The following is a 14,579-nucleotide window of genomic DNA, read 5'->3' as shown; positions in this document are numbered from 1 at the left end:
AAAAAAAAAGTTAGATGCAATAAATGAAATATTAGAAGAAAGTGATGTGTTTTATCATCTTCCAACCTTTTGTTGGGACCTTGTGAACATGAATGAAAGGGGTGAATGATGTACGAATCAAAAGATAGGAGAGAAATTTGAATGGTTGAGAGAGATAATAGATAGAAGATGGAAGATTAAGAGAGAGAAATGTGAATGGATGGGTGAGAGAAAGAAAGAAAAGTAATGGAAAGAATTAATTATGAAGAAGGAAGGTTGAGTGAGAGAAGCAATTTGAAAATTAATTTAGAGAGTTGGACTTAGGAAGGGTAGATGGGTGGGCATTTCAAGATAAAGAGAGAGGGGGAAAGGCATTGGAAAAGAGAGATAAAGAGAGAGGGGGAAAGGCATTGGAAAAGAGAGAAGAATTACTTTTTAAGGTCAATTTAGGTATTATAAAAATATACAAAGGTAAAATGGTTTTAAAAAGTTTCTTTCCACATTCGTACTTTTATATTTATATTTATATATATATATATATATATATATATATATATATATATATATACAAGTTAATATCAGTTAAACTAGAAAGAAGGAAATTATTGTCATGGATACTATCGATCTCAATGTTTTTTCATTTTCTTTCATTTATAATTCTTTTAAATCGTTTATTACGTAATTATTTATGGAAGAGTAGTGCGGTGAGTCGGGGTGGTGCACGGGTGACGTGGGATGAGGTGTGCTTACCGTTAGGCGAGGAGGGATTGGGTGTGAAGCATGTGGCATCTTGGAACCAGGCTGCTATTATGAAGCTGCTCTGGCTTCTCTTAATTAAATCATGTTTATTATGGGTGGCGTGGGTGGAGGCTTATGTTTTGCGTGGGTGGTCTTTGTGGGTTATTCGAGGTGATGTTGGGAAGTCTTGGTGCTTGAGGGCTATCTTGCGAAATAGAGATAGATCCAAGCATTTGGTTCGTTTGATGGTTGGTGATGGTTGGTCTTGTTTTATTTGGTGGGATCCTCGGTTGTCGGGGGGTGCAATTTTGGATTCATATGGGTCTACAGTGGTTTATGATGCAGGGAGTAGTTTGGAGGCGCGGTTGTCAAATTTCATGGATGGTGAGGGAGGTTGGAGTTGACCTATAGTGTCTTGGGAGCTTATTGAGATTTTGGGTCTTATTCAGGCAGTGGGGCCTAGGGTGAGGGGGAATATTATTGGGTGTAGGTGCCGGATGCGAGTGGTCGGTTTTCTATCGCTAGTGCGTGCGAGAGTTTGCGTCCTCGTCGTCCTAGGGTATCTTGGGCTGGTATTTTATGGGCAGGGGGTGGTATTCCGTATCACTCATTCTGTGCGTGGTTAGCTGTAAGGGACAGGTTGGGTACGCGTGATTGGTTGAAGAGTTGGGGTGTATTGTCAGAGGGGGGTGCCTTTTGTGTGGGGAGGTATGAAGTCGCGAGATCATTTATTTTTTGAGTGTGGGTTTAGGAGAGAGGTGTGGTCTGGTGTGTTGCATCATTTGGGCTCGTCGTATTGAGCGGCGAGTTGGGATGTGGAGTTGAGTTGGTTATGTCGAATGAGGTCGGGTAAAGGGGTGCATAGTAAGTTATTCTGTGTTTTTTGGTGTATTTTCATATATTATATCTGGCAAGAACGTAATCGGCAATTGCATGGAAGTAAACCGAGGTCGGTGTCAGCTATGGTTCACCTTATGGTCTCTACGGTTCGTGCTCGTGCTTCTTCCTGGCGGGTTGATCTTCTTGGACTTATATAGTGTGTTTACGGATGTTTTTCTTGTTGTACTTCCCGTTGTTCTTTGTTTTGCTGTTGTCCCTTATTTGTGGGATTTTTGTTTTTTTTCTCTGGCTTTCTCTCTAGTGGTCTGCGAGTTTGTTTTTTGTGTTGGTTTTGTTCCGATCTTATCTTGTAGGCTTTGTTTTAGGTTTTGTTACCCTGTCTTTGGTTGTGCTTAATGTTTTGATGCCTTGATCCCGGGCTGTGGGATCCCCTTGTTGTTGTATAATAATATCATCTATTCTAAAAAAAAATTATTATCATGGAGAAATAAATGGTGTGAATTAAATTATCTAGTTGAAAAACATCTCGTCTCCATTAATTGACTTGAATAAGATTCTACAAGCCAAACATAGCAATATATAGATAGATAGATACTAGTTAAAAAGCACGTGGCTAAACTTTTTTAGAACATGAATTTTGAAGGTGAAATTTGAATACTAAATAAAATATTTTTCATTTATTTTAAATCGTAGATATTTAACATTATTTTACAAAATAATGAAACAAATAATAGATGGGATTGTATATTTTTTTTATAAATTAATTTACCACTTATATGAAAAGCGACAAAAAATGAGCATCATTCAACCGTCTTAAACTTTTTATTATCCATCTCAAGGTTAGAGGATCCATTCTCACACCTGACAAAATGGTTAAAAAAAAAATCACAAATGGTTAAAAATTGAATATGAAATGCTTTGGACGTAGTTGAAAATCTCTATAACACAAATTGTATAGTTAAATATAGATTTGAACGAGTACAAGTTTTATTAAATTTAAATCGTAAATATTTGATATTAAATTTTAAAGGAAAGAGAGATCGAAATGAAAATAAAAATAAAAAGATAAGAAGAATTAAATGAAAATACATATATGTGGGATGATTAAACTAAATATTACATATCAACTTGTATAAATAAAAGTAACCTAATAAGATATTTATCTCATGAGTAATTGTCGTGCTTCTTCCAATGAATTGGATTATGAGGGAGAAAAAGGAAAAAAAAACAATAAGTATTTTATATAAGAATTATAGATGTTGACATTTTTTAAGGAATTAATGAAGTATTAAATAAATCAAACATTTATAAAAAAAAAAAAAAGAATAAAAGAAGAATAAATATAATAAAATAAAATAATGAAAAAAGAGGAAAAATGATAGTTTATTGGGATTTTTAAATTTAGAATGAGATTAAAATTAAAAAGAAAAAAAGAAAAGAAAAGAAAAAGATTAAACTATTTTTTAACAAGATTTCCCTAAAATCTTCAACTCCTCTCTCAATATCTCCCTAACCTCTAAAAAAAAATCTTTTACATAAACATCTTCCAACAAAACAAAACATAAAAATGCAATTGAACTATAAAGTCAAAATCGATGTTGCTCTCAATTTTCAATTATCATTTCAAATAAAATTTATCACAAAAATTTGCACCAATCACAGGCCGATTGATTAATTCTCTTTCTCTTAAGTATTTATAATTATGTTATCCTTCTCTGTGTCATTATTTATTTATCTTAATAGTGTTAATTAAAGTGGGAATAGGAAAAATAATGGTCGGGAAGGAACACATGACTCATGAGACAATTAAAAAAAATAAAATATAAAACCAAATAAAAAGATAACAAGTGGTTAAAAAACGAATATGAAATATCTTGGACGTAGTTGAAAAATATAAATTTTGAATGAATATATATTTCTCTAAATTTAAATCGTAAATGTTTAACCTTAAATTTTGAAGAGAAGAGATGGAAATGAAAGTAAAAATAAAATGACAGATGAATTGAATGAAAATATTTATATATGATTTAATTAAACTAAAAGTTATATATTAACTTGTAAAAATAAAAGTAATATAATAAGATATTTTACATTCGTGATAAGTATATATAAGAATTATAGAGGTTGACATTTTTATAAAAGTATTAAATAAATTATACATTTATCAAAAGATTATAATAAAATGAGATTATGAAAAAAAAAAGGGGGAAATAATAGCTGGTTGTAATTTTGTAATTTTCAAATTAAGAATGAAATTCAAATTTAAAAAGATTAAGCCATTTGAGAACATATTCCAACAAAACAAAATAAACATATAAACACGATTGAATTTTAAAATCATCACCAAGTCAAATCGATTTTGCTCTCAAATTTTGTTCATCATTTCAAGTAAAATTTGCTATAAAACTTTGAACCAATTACAAGTCAGTTTGATATTAATTTAGAATGATATTATCAATTTATTAATTTTTTTCGGTAGATCACACCTACACAATAGCATGTAAGCAAATATGAAGGTAAAATAGATATTACTAAAAAAACAATTCAAAATGTTTTTTAAATCCATTCTCTCTAAAAAAAACAATTCAAAGGGTTTTTTAAATCCATTCTCTCTAAAAACACAATTAAAGGATTTTTAAATTGATTATAAAATTTCTAGTAACTATTAGCCACGTAGTTAAAACTTAATTAGGACAAATGTAATAAATAAATAAAAAAGGAGGGGAAAGAGAATAAAGTCAAGTTATAGTAACTTAGTTCATAGGATTATAAACTCCAACTAGAATTAATAATCAAATGCCCAACAAAGAATGCACATTTTTTAATCTAACCACGAAGTAAAATCACTTGATCAATAGTTTAAAACCCTCCAAGATCCCAAGTTCAAGCTTTCAGGTGACAGAAGTTAATAATTAATATACTTTGTTGGCCTTGGAATGGGCGAAATCTTTAAAAAAAAAAAAGAAAAAGTGTCAGCTTACCAAGTACGAGTATTAGGGATTCAACACAAGTATGAAGAGTAAAAATAGTGCAGTTTAAACACAAGTATGAGGTATGCATGAGAGCAAAAAACTTCTTAAACATTTATGCACACAGAGGAGAGAAAATTAATTCAAGAACGCACAAAATCTCACGTTGATTCATCTGTCTCAGAGTGTGAATTCATTATAAAGTTAAGCATAGAGCTTAAATTCAATCATTGAAGAATCAACAAACAGTCAACTTGATAACTAAAGGCCTAGCGATCTAAAGAAACCCATACCAGAGGCACCATATAAAGCGAGAGCAAGTGTTTCCCACTTTTATTTACTACGGACTTTCACTTTGAGGGTCCAGTAGATCTTTCCTTCAGGCAAGGGGATCGACTTTGGAAATCGGAGTGGTATTTCATATTCACCACATGTGGACAGGGGGGATGGTAAATTCAGATTCTCGGGCGCAATTTGAACAGAAAATTGTCGTGCCACCTGAACCAGAAAAGAAAAAAGAAATGCTTAGATCCACATTAGGAAAGAAAAAAGAGGTCTCTATCACTAAAAGACAATAAAGGAGTGTTTGAGGCAAAAAGGGTTGGAGTTGTTTAGTCATGAGATCTACAATGTAAGGAGTTAAGGGAAATTTTCAAGGAAAAAATTTTCCATACTCCCATTATTGTGTGTCACATCAACATACTTTTTAAAATTGAATGAGACTCACTAACATTACTTTAGGGTTTCACTAATATTTATGAAGTCAAATTTAAATGTGAATGAAGAGAGTATGATACTCATACTCCAGTAGTACTAGAAAATTTCCTAGGTATAAAATTAATTTTTTAATTGTGGGACCCACAAACCCTTGTGCCAACCCCAACCCTAAAATCCCAACTCCAACTCCAACTCCTAGGACCAAACACCCTTTGTATGAGTGTCTCATAACGAGTCAAGACTCCTATTCAATTAGGTTGGCGAACAGACTGAAAAGGAGAGAGAGAAAGAAATGTTTATTCGAAGTCCTTCAACCTTATTTTCTAGCAAACAATTCGCAAACAAGAGTTGTACCTTGCAAATCATCTCCATTCTATTCACGAACTCACATTATGATACTCTCAAGCCCACCCTCACTTTCACATTAGGCTATTCTATAGAGGGGAGGGGAGGGACTTATCCAAAAATAAATAAATAAATAAAGGGGAGAGGAGAGAAGCATCAATTCAATTAATGTAAAAGCCTACCTCACGTCACCAACAATATCAACTCTAGTCTCATTCTCGAGGAATAATAAGTAACCAACCATAGAAATTCTCATTTCAATAAGTATACAAGTATCGATCAATGCCTACCTCAGCAACAATGTCGTCTACTGTCACAGAAGATTGCAAAGCTAAGGGCTCATCTTTTGTAGCACGAGTACGAAACTTTTCCTTGTCAATTAATCTCCTCAACACCTAAAAAAGTACCACACATCAAATATAACTAATTAAGTGTACCAATTTGGAGGAACATCAAAGTATCCAAAATTTTCCAATCCTAAGAAGACAACTTCAGACGCAAGGATGAAAAAATAGAGTTACAAACCAGCTGAGTACTATCCAGACGTTTTGCTGCCTTTTCATATTCTTTCATCTTATCCTCCTTCGTCACTGTCACAACTTTCACGACCTCTTCATCAACTGGTTGGTAAATCTACATTCAAACAAATCCAAATTATCAAAAACCAAAGATAAACATTTGAATCCTAAATCTACTATGGAGATACACCCAACGTGGGAAAACCAAGCTATTCCAGAGAAAAACTAATCAGCCTATCCTCCACTAAGTCCCCAAACAATGGATAAAAGATTATGCATTTTCGTACCTCTCAAATGTGTTGTCATATTTAAAATCATACAAAAAAAAGTATATCATGCATTTGATACAAGTAAAGAAGCACGATTTACTATAATGTAAATTCATTTGTCTTCTCCCCAGCCCCTCTCTTTGCAATTGGGAAAGAACTACAAACTAAAACTTATCAATGAACACGTAGGTAAAAACAATCAAAAGTAACTGGTAAGCTCTATATTGCAGAGGCGTACCCTGCGTTGCTCCTTGATCAGATAAGCATACTTGTCAATATTTGGAACAGCCAGCAACTTGGGCATGAGATGGTTCCGAAAGAATCCAGGGGCAACCTTAACTGTCTCTCCGGCTTTACCAAGCTTTTCAATGCTCTTTTTAAACATCAAAGAAGAAATATTCAATTCATTGTCCATAAAAACATACAGTCAGGCATAAAAGCTTAAAAAAAAAAAAAAAAAAAAAGTGAAGTCACATACTCACTGTTGTCAGAATAACTTCCAACTTCCTATGTCTAACTCCCTGACTCGAGAATAACAGTGGCTGCATCATTCGATCAGAAGGATGAAGTCTAGTATCTTTAATAATTTGCCGGAGTGCATTTCTACCATACTGTATACAAGCCATTCGAATCTTACAACGAGTCTGTAAAAGGAAATGGAAAATTTAGAGCCACAGATCTTTTACAAGTTCCCAATTCTAGAATCTTTTTCTTTTCTTTTCATCCTTGATTGACTCCAACTTCATTTCAAACAAGAATTTTCCATTATACTTCAAATATGTCCTATAGACCATATGAGCAATATGACCTTGCCCATATGGTCTAGCTTCCTGATGTCCCCTCCAAGTTTTGGATGTTTGGTCATATATATCAAAACTTTTTTGTTTCTTTCTCCCATATGAATGTACAAATTCGTGTCACATTTGTTCGAGCTCCTAATCACATAATTTCTCTTGAACCAAACTACTAGAAAATTCTTAACATCTTTTTATGCATATTTGTGCAAATGCCAAACGAATGCATATTAAAAAGAGCAAGAAAATAGAGTAACTTCAGCAGTCTTGAACTAAAAAGAAATCGTGGAGTATAAAAGTAATCCAGTGAGTAAGAAAATAGCTGTCGAAGCCATCGTTTCAATTCACCTGAACAGAAATGCAGTGAGTATAAACAAAAATGAATAAATAAATAAAGGAATCCAAATCAATCTTGAACTTTAAACACGAAATCAGGATTTTAAAGCAAGAGTATAAACGAAACGAAGTGAAGTATACTTTAAACACCAAATCAGTCTTAAAATACCTTTTTCTGGTGGGGACTGGCGGTCGAGCTTCGGACGGCTGAGCCGCTGAGTAAATCGTGGAGGTCTGGTCGGAGAGTGGAGATGGCAGGCCAGACGTGCGACTGGAGAGGAGAAGCCGAGAATGTGAGGAAGAAGAATCGGCGGCCGTGGGTCTTCTTTACTCCTTAGTTTTAGGGCTTTTTTTACTTTTTAGAATTGGGCTAAGGGCTGATGTCTGATGGGCTATTAGAACCGGCCTTATATATATACATATATGTTGTATAAGATAGTTTTTTTCTTCTTTATATTATTTACGATTACGAAAAAGCCGTGGCTTTCCTATTAGGTTTTTCAGTTGAATTGAAGCGATGGCTCCAACAGCTTCCGTCGCTTCTGATGGTGAGGCCAAATGGGAATTCAGCTGGTTGTTCTCTCTATCTCTAAGTCCATAAATGTATAATTACAAGTTTTTCTTTGATTTTAATGGCATATATTTAAATCGATTTATTCGTAGCACTTGGGTGAGCTTTGCCTCTTCAACTTTATCGCAATTCTCTTTGTGATTAATCCGTTTTGTTCTTTCTCTGGTTCACTGCAATTTCCACAACAATCCTTTCTTTTACCCTGAAAGTTCAATTTTTTGTTGCTGAATCATCCAGAGTTTGTGACTAGACTAGTGTCACAAAAGCTTATCGTTGAAATGCCTTGAATCTATTATTTAATGCTTTGAATGATCAAAAACAGGTCGTGAGTTATGTTATTTACGATTGGCCTCCACTTAGATCAGTGTGCTATACATAAACTCTCCTAAAGGTGCCTTTGGAATTTAATAAAATATTAAAATTGTTCTCTCTTTGTCTACAAACATAGTTAACAAATGGTTAGTCAACCAAGTGAATCTCCGATTTCTCTACGGTTTATGTTTTCTGTTTTCTTTGATTGTGAATTTCATAACACTCACTTATGTCGTTGAATTCTTAACTGTTGGAATGGAATGGACTTTTTTAATTAGCCAAAGCTTTGTTCTTTTGCTGTGGTTTTTGGAAGCCAAAGTTATTTTTTTGAGTATTGTCAGCGTTTAACAATTGCTATATGTTTCTAAAATGGTCATTGTAGTTGCTTCTTTCTTTAAATGAGCAACAGCTGTGTTGAATCATACATCGGAAACATGCAGTTCAACTCATTGTTAGCGATCTTTCATCTCTTCTAGATTACCTTCGTAGAGACAGGACAAGTAATTTGCTTCGTTTTCCAAGTGTTGAATCTCGTTTGCTCTCTGCAGTGACTTTGAAGTCGATTATGAGTCTGAGAAGAAAGCTTCAATTGTCTATAATGCTTTAATCGTCGATAAAGAGGTGCTTCTCAATGATATCAATCTTCACATTGTGCCTCCAAAGTTAACCTGTTTCTCATTTGATTTCTGTGCTAAGTACAGTTGCAACCAGACAAGGTCAAAAGGGTGATGTCAGTTTCTGATGGAAAACTTTCAATGTGAGCCTCTTTTGCTCCTTGCATTCCTAGTTTTTAATGTACTTTAGCTGAATACAGGATTCTTTAGAGCATTAGTAATGTTGTTGCATTCTTAATTCTCTGCGATCATATTTTTGTAGACACTTTGAGGCAGTGGAAGCAAGGTTTTTGCGTGCATCATTCAGTGCATTTGTAGATGTGCTTACTCTTGCCACAAAAACAGTCGAAGATTTTGGACAAGAAGTGGATTTCTGATAGCCTTGCTGATCTATTTACATGCCTCTCAAGTATCAAGTGTCATTTTTTGCTTCCAGTAGCTGTGATTTTAATTTGCATCTGACCTGTAATTTTATCACAATGTTTTGTTGTTGTTTGATCGAGTGTGATGGTCTTTTTGCACCCATCATTTGACCATTGAGATCTAACAAGATAGCATTTTCAATACACATTGTCCTATAATTCTCATATTCAGCTTATTGACTACTTGATGTGTTATTTTTATGTCGAATTCCAAATTTAGTTATAAGCATTACCAATATGATTAAATGTATAAGAAATTAGTATGAATTGTTTTGTTCCTCTACCTTAATACTGGAAAATCTCTATATGTGTGTGTGGAGTGGAAGAATTAATTCTACTCTATAGAAGTTGGACAGTACAAAATTTATGTCGAGTTCTGCTATTTTGGCCTTGAGAATGTAGGACTACTTTAAAAATCAGCGATGTTTCATGCCCACATGATGATATCGCTTATGTAACTATAATTTGATGTAAAAAATTATAATAATAATAACAAAGTGGTTTCAGCATGGGATGAAGGAAAACTGCTATATGGAATTTATAATAATAATAACAAAGAAATGGTTTCAGTACAAAGTGGTATCTCTAAAGAATTGAATTTGAGTGAAGCCCTCAATCACCAGCTGATTCCTCCGTTGTTCATTGCTTTCCTGAAACTCTTGTACTAGTATTCATCCAAGTAAGTGTACAACATATCGTCTTTCTTCGACTTGCGTCGGCTAAGCAGGGCCTTTAAAAGGCGCTTGCTTTTGCTAGGATATTGTTCAACATCCTTGCTGTTATCCCTTTCTGCTGGTATTCGCATCGATGCTGATTTCCGAGGTTCTGAAGGATACTGGGAGGAAAGAAAAATGCATGTTGCACAGTCTCAGTTACTCATAAACTGTCTTTTTTGCAAAACATAAATGCAATTCCAGGAAGTGATGTTGTTTTCTCTTAATATGGTAAAAGAAGGGAGAGTATAATGAACACACCCGTCGTTGGCCATTGGAATTACTTGGAGTGGTTGGCCTACTTGAGTGGGGAGTAGTTGATCGGCTTGAGCTTTGTGTCTTTGGCCTACTCGAGAGTGAACCAGAACGCAAAAGTGGAAACCGGTGTGGTGAAACCGACCGCTTATCTGCTTGGAAACAAACATGATTGGATTTTATGGTAGCAGACATAAGGCACTTCAAAAACCAATATTATAACTTCACAAAACACACAAACTGGCATCTAAAGGGAAGGGGAAAGAGCATATGAACCTAATTCCTTCTTGGGCATGGTAGACGTGAACGAGAACGTTCTAGGTTGCGGGGATGGGGATGGTCGTTGAGAAGGCACGGGAGAATTTTCTTTACTGCACAATATAAATTCGAAGTTGAGACAGATTTCATTAAACCCATGTCACTAGAAGTAGAAGATGTAAATGTAAGCAAGCAATTTCAGTGCAGATCAATAGAAAATGTGTTTACCTGATAATTGATGGTGGTGTTTCCCTAATAGTTGCTCGGACAGCTAGAGGAAATCGATCGCATTAATAGATGGTGAAGCTCCATTTCAAAAATTTCCAAAGTGAAATCAGAATAAATAGTTGATTTAGCAGCTTACCATTTCTAAATTGGTGCCACTCATCTTCATCATCTAGGTTGCATCCTTGGTACTTGGATTTAGTTTGGGTACCCCCATGCATGGTCTCCCCAACTGGACAAATTTTATGAAATATAAGAACTCGAGAATTTTTTTTAATCTCGGAATCCAAGAGAAACAAACTGAAGTCTTGGGGAAAAGATGGTAAACTTGCCTGGTAATATGTAGCGCTTGTGATACTTTGGTGTATTTATCACCAGGGATTGTTGGGAATGCCCTTCATGATCGATATAATCTTGGCACGTTCTTAGCCTCTAAGAGCCCCATCAAAGAAATAACAACAATGTCAATAAATTTGTAAATCTATATGCAAATAATCATATGTATCGATGCAGGGAAAAAACAACGTTCGAACAAGAAACTGTTAGGATACCACCTAACAAGAATACTCAAGAACACTAAGAGATAGATTTAAATTGCAAATATCAATGAAGAAACTACAATATGATATAACATAACCTTTCAAGATGGCTAGTCTTTCCCAAATTTCCCCAAGGAAATCCCACAGAGTTCTTCACATCTTGCTCCCAACCAACTCCCACTATTTATAACTAAAAACTTACTAGCTATTTACTAATAAGCATTTTCTAATAACCATACTAATATTCTACTAATAATCCTACTATATCTCTAACTCGGACTCTCATAGAAACACGTCTCAATAATAAAACAGCTAAAGGTGTCCTTTGGGACTATGGTGTTTAAAGACAAGATGGACAAAACAACAAAAGCTAGTTTCTAGAGAGCAATGGAGCACTTGTTGAACCAGGCCAAAGGCCATAAAAGTACCAATTCATAGAGTACTTAGCTCTGTGAAAATGAGAATTAATCACCTTCCTCTCAATCTTTACAGCTAAGAATTATAGATTTTAGAGGATCTACATTCAGTGGATGTGGGTTCATGGCTTGTTCATTTTTCTTTTTCTGCCAATAACTTGCAAGAAAAAAATAATCTAACTTGCAACAGTAATGAAGCTTGATCTTACCTGTTCAATGCATGACACCCTAAACTCTGTTCCAGATACTTCATCCACCTTTTCATCCAAAAGATCATTAACCTTAAAAGTAACAGAACCTAAGTGATCCACAGTATTCACAAGAGCTTTAACAGCATAATCTTTCAACGTTTCTACCACTCTGCAAAAAAAAAAAATGAGAGTTTCCAGTTCAATCTCTAATAAACTAATACTAATAGAAGGAAAGCTCTGATTACTTCTTTCTGAAAGGCCCTTCAACTGACTCACATCTGTTTTTGGTCGTCATTCGTGTAAGAGAGTTCAAAATATTCTGCTGCTGAGTATAACTGTGCCCTCAGGTTCTTTAAATCCTGAAAATCAAATCCAGAAAGAGAGTAAAGAATCGATGAAGACTTGTCATTTCTCGAAAACCTTTGCGAAAGACGAATGAGTACCTTGAGACAATCAGAGAAAATCAAACTCTGCTTCATAGAAATCTCATCAAAATTGGATGTTTCTTGTGATATGGGCATTGTACAAGATTAGGTTCCAGTCCCAGAAAATGAGAATTGAACTCAAACTACTAGACCTGCAACCATCAAACATCAAAAATCCAAAATTTCAGCAATCAAAGGAAGCCATTGAGAAGAGATGAAAATCATTGAATCGAGTAATTTTCCCACTTGCAGGTGAAAACATTCATAAAAATTTCAAAACTAACTTAAAAAAACTTAGAATCCTAAAAGCCCGTTAGGAAAAGTAGAACAGACAACAAAAGTATTTATTTAGCAGGAGAGGGACAGCATTCCCTTTGACAGGTTAGAAGTAATGAGAGTCCTCAATTCAATTTAATAAATTAAAGAATAGTTGACTTGCTGTCTCATACGTTAAACATATAACAAATTCGAACCAATCAACGACATAAAACAGGAAGTGCTTTGCCATAATCCAAGCACAGAGAAAAATAAAAATTAAAAACTCCCTAAACAGATAAGCAAATGTTAGAATTCATGTATTGAAAAAGCTCATTCTGTCTGAATCTTCACCAGGACTCAACCTATACTGAATAATTAAAACTTAAAGCAACCCACTAGAAACTTATAAGCCATCCACACACTCCTTAACAACGTCGAAAAGACTACAAAAATCCAGCACCCTTCAAAGTAGTTGCAGAGAAATTTTTTCAATATAGAAGTTAAGAGTTCCAGAAGAACAAAACCCCAAATAGCATGGACAAATTCATGCCCAGAAGCCTAATTGTTTTCCCTTTTCCACTCTTCTCAGCAACCAAATAAAGGGTTATAGAGGGAAAAGCTAGAAAACTGAAAGAAAGAAAGTTAAGGGAAAATACTTACTTGTACCTGTTGTTCTGAAACTGAATAGGTTGAAGCTATAAACGGGAGAGTAGGCGAAATCCCATCTGATTTTTCAGCCTCAAAATGTGAAAACACAGTGAATAGAACCAAAACAAGGCAGAAAACCAAGTGGGTTTGGTAAAAGATTTTGACTGAAAAAGAGAAAACGACAATTTAGAGAACCCCTGTAAAATGTTTGAAGGAAACCAAGAACAAGGGAAAGTTTTGAAGAGGGAAAAGAGGGTCGCCGGCGTTTGAAGGGAAATGGGAGAGACAAACATCAAGGCGAGCACGTCGATTATTAAGGCAGAAAATCAGGAGCATTGTGGTTTTTTTGGTTTTAAAGAGAGAAAATTGGAAATGGAAGCAGAGAAGTTCCTCTCTTTTTGAAGCAAAAGTGGGGATTTTGTATTATATGTGAAAATTGCTTTAATTTACTTCTTCCTCCCCATCATTGCCTGTTATGGTTGCCACTTTTTTTTGTGTGTGTGTGTGGAATGATGGGTCCCCAAAACCCTTCCTTCCACCATTTTTTTTTCCTCCTTAAAATCCTAATATGTGCAAGGCGCTCCTGAGCTTTTTTGCCTTTTCTCTTTCTTTGAATCTAAATATTGTCTTTTTTTTTCTCTTGATATGAAATCCCACTTGGTTGATTGTGGGGCTTCGTAACATCACCTTGTAATTAAATGAGTCCTCTTTGGTTATCATATTTTCAAATGGGTAACATATTAGTCCATAAATTTTATTTTGATGTATTTTACAATTTGTAACGATTTTTATTTTTTATTGAAAAATAAATGGTAGTCAGATTTAATAAAAAAAAATTAGACGCAACACAAAATCTTGCTTAAAGGGTCAGCTCCAGAGATGTAGTGACTTGATATAATGTCAATACATTGCTCAATCAATTGCATAATCTAGATAGTGAAAATGGTACGAAAGCCTTGGAGTTCTTACGTAATAAAAATAGACACTTACTTTTGATGAAAATTTTCACGATAAACACTAAATTGTTACAAATTATAAAGTACATGAACTAAATCGTTATTTATTAGAATTCAGAAACTATATTGTTACAAATTTGTAAGTATATGGACTAAAATGCTACCAAAGTTCAAAGATGAAAAGTCTCTTTTAACCATGACTATCAAGAGGAGAGGTTCAAAATTCTAATACTCTACGGTCTTATCTAAAACTATAACTTAATAGTGGAAT

The 14,579-nt window shown here is 34.4% G+C and overlaps 3 protein-coding genes across 10 annotated transcripts; 1 reads left to right on the top strand and 2 right to left on the bottom strand.

Annotated features, from left to right (window-relative positions):
- Positions 1 to 4,664: 4,664 nt before the first annotated feature.
- On the bottom strand, positions 4,665 to 7,881 carry LOC120083761 (Ribosomal protein L9/RNase H1). Of its 2 annotated transcripts, none has more exons than XM_039039624.2 (6): positions 7,675 to 7,881; positions 6,858 to 7,019; positions 6,614 to 6,748; positions 6,114 to 6,221; positions 5,879 to 5,983; positions 4,665 to 5,024 (listed from the first exon to the last, which is right to left on the bottom strand). In XM_039039624.2, the coding sequence occupies exons 2-6, from the start codon at positions 6,999 to 7,001 to the stop codon at positions 4,860 to 4,862; spliced, it is 657 nt and encodes a 218-aa protein (XP_038895552.1). In that variant the 5' UTR covers positions 7,002 to 7,019; positions 7,675 to 7,881; the 3' UTR covers positions 4,665 to 4,859. The 2 variants fall into 2 exon arrangements, with proteins under 2 accessions (XP_038895552.1, XP_090171331.1); XM_090315205.1 differs by having other exon boundaries at positions 6,858 to 7,517; positions 7,675 to 7,839.
- Positions 7,882 to 7,939: 58 nt separating this feature from the next.
- LOC120083771 (transcription factor) lies at positions 7,940 to 9,607 on the top strand. 2 transcript variants are annotated; one of them, XM_090315209.1, is made up of 5 exons: positions 7,987 to 8,078; positions 8,771 to 8,839; positions 8,937 to 9,009; positions 9,090 to 9,145; positions 9,265 to 9,607. In XM_090315209.1, exons 2-5 carry the CDS (start codon positions 8,787 to 8,789, stop codon positions 9,377 to 9,379), a joined length of 297 nt encoding a protein of 98 aa, XP_090171335.1. In that variant the 5' UTR covers positions 7,987 to 8,078; positions 8,771 to 8,786; the 3' UTR covers positions 9,380 to 9,607. The 2 variants fall into 2 exon arrangements, with proteins under 2 accessions (XP_038895564.1, XP_090171335.1); XM_039039636.2 differs by lacking the exon at positions 8,771 to 8,839 and having other exon boundaries at positions 7,940 to 8,078.
- Positions 9,608 to 9,938: 331 nt separating this feature from the next.
- On the bottom strand, positions 9,939 to 14,019 carry ABIL3 (ABL interactor-like protein 3). Of its 6 annotated transcripts, none has more exons than XM_039039593.2 (10): positions 13,365 to 14,019; positions 12,465 to 12,598; positions 12,298 to 12,380; positions 12,040 to 12,190; positions 11,208 to 11,307; positions 11,015 to 11,107; positions 10,879 to 10,921; positions 10,669 to 10,763; positions 10,399 to 10,544; positions 9,939 to 10,259 (listed from the first exon to the last, which is right to left on the bottom strand). In XM_039039593.2, the coding sequence occupies exons 2-10, from the start codon at positions 12,540 to 12,542 to the stop codon at positions 10,089 to 10,091; spliced, it is 960 nt and encodes a 319-aa protein (XP_038895521.1). In that variant the 5' UTR covers positions 12,543 to 12,598; positions 13,365 to 14,019; the 3' UTR covers positions 9,939 to 10,088. The 6 variants fall into 6 exon arrangements, with proteins under 6 accessions (XP_038895521.1, XP_038895536.1, XP_038895542.1 ...); XM_039039608.2 differs by having other exon boundaries at positions 13,371 to 13,893; XM_039039614.2 differs by lacking the exon at positions 13,365 to 14,019 and adding an exon at positions 13,229 to 13,362.
- Between the last annotated feature and the right edge of the window lie 560 nt (positions 14,020 to 14,579).

Source organism: Benincasa hispida, chromosome 1, assembly GCF_027475165.1.
Source record: "Benincasa hispida cultivar pf3 chromosome 1, pf3_genome.v1.1, whole genome shotgun sequence".
Taxonomy (NCBI): Eukaryota; Viridiplantae; Streptophyta; class Magnoliopsida; order Cucurbitales; family Cucurbitaceae; genus Benincasa; species Benincasa hispida.
The sequence above is the reverse complement of the archived record's forward strand: the minus strand, read 5'-3'. Positions and strand labels throughout refer to the sequence as shown.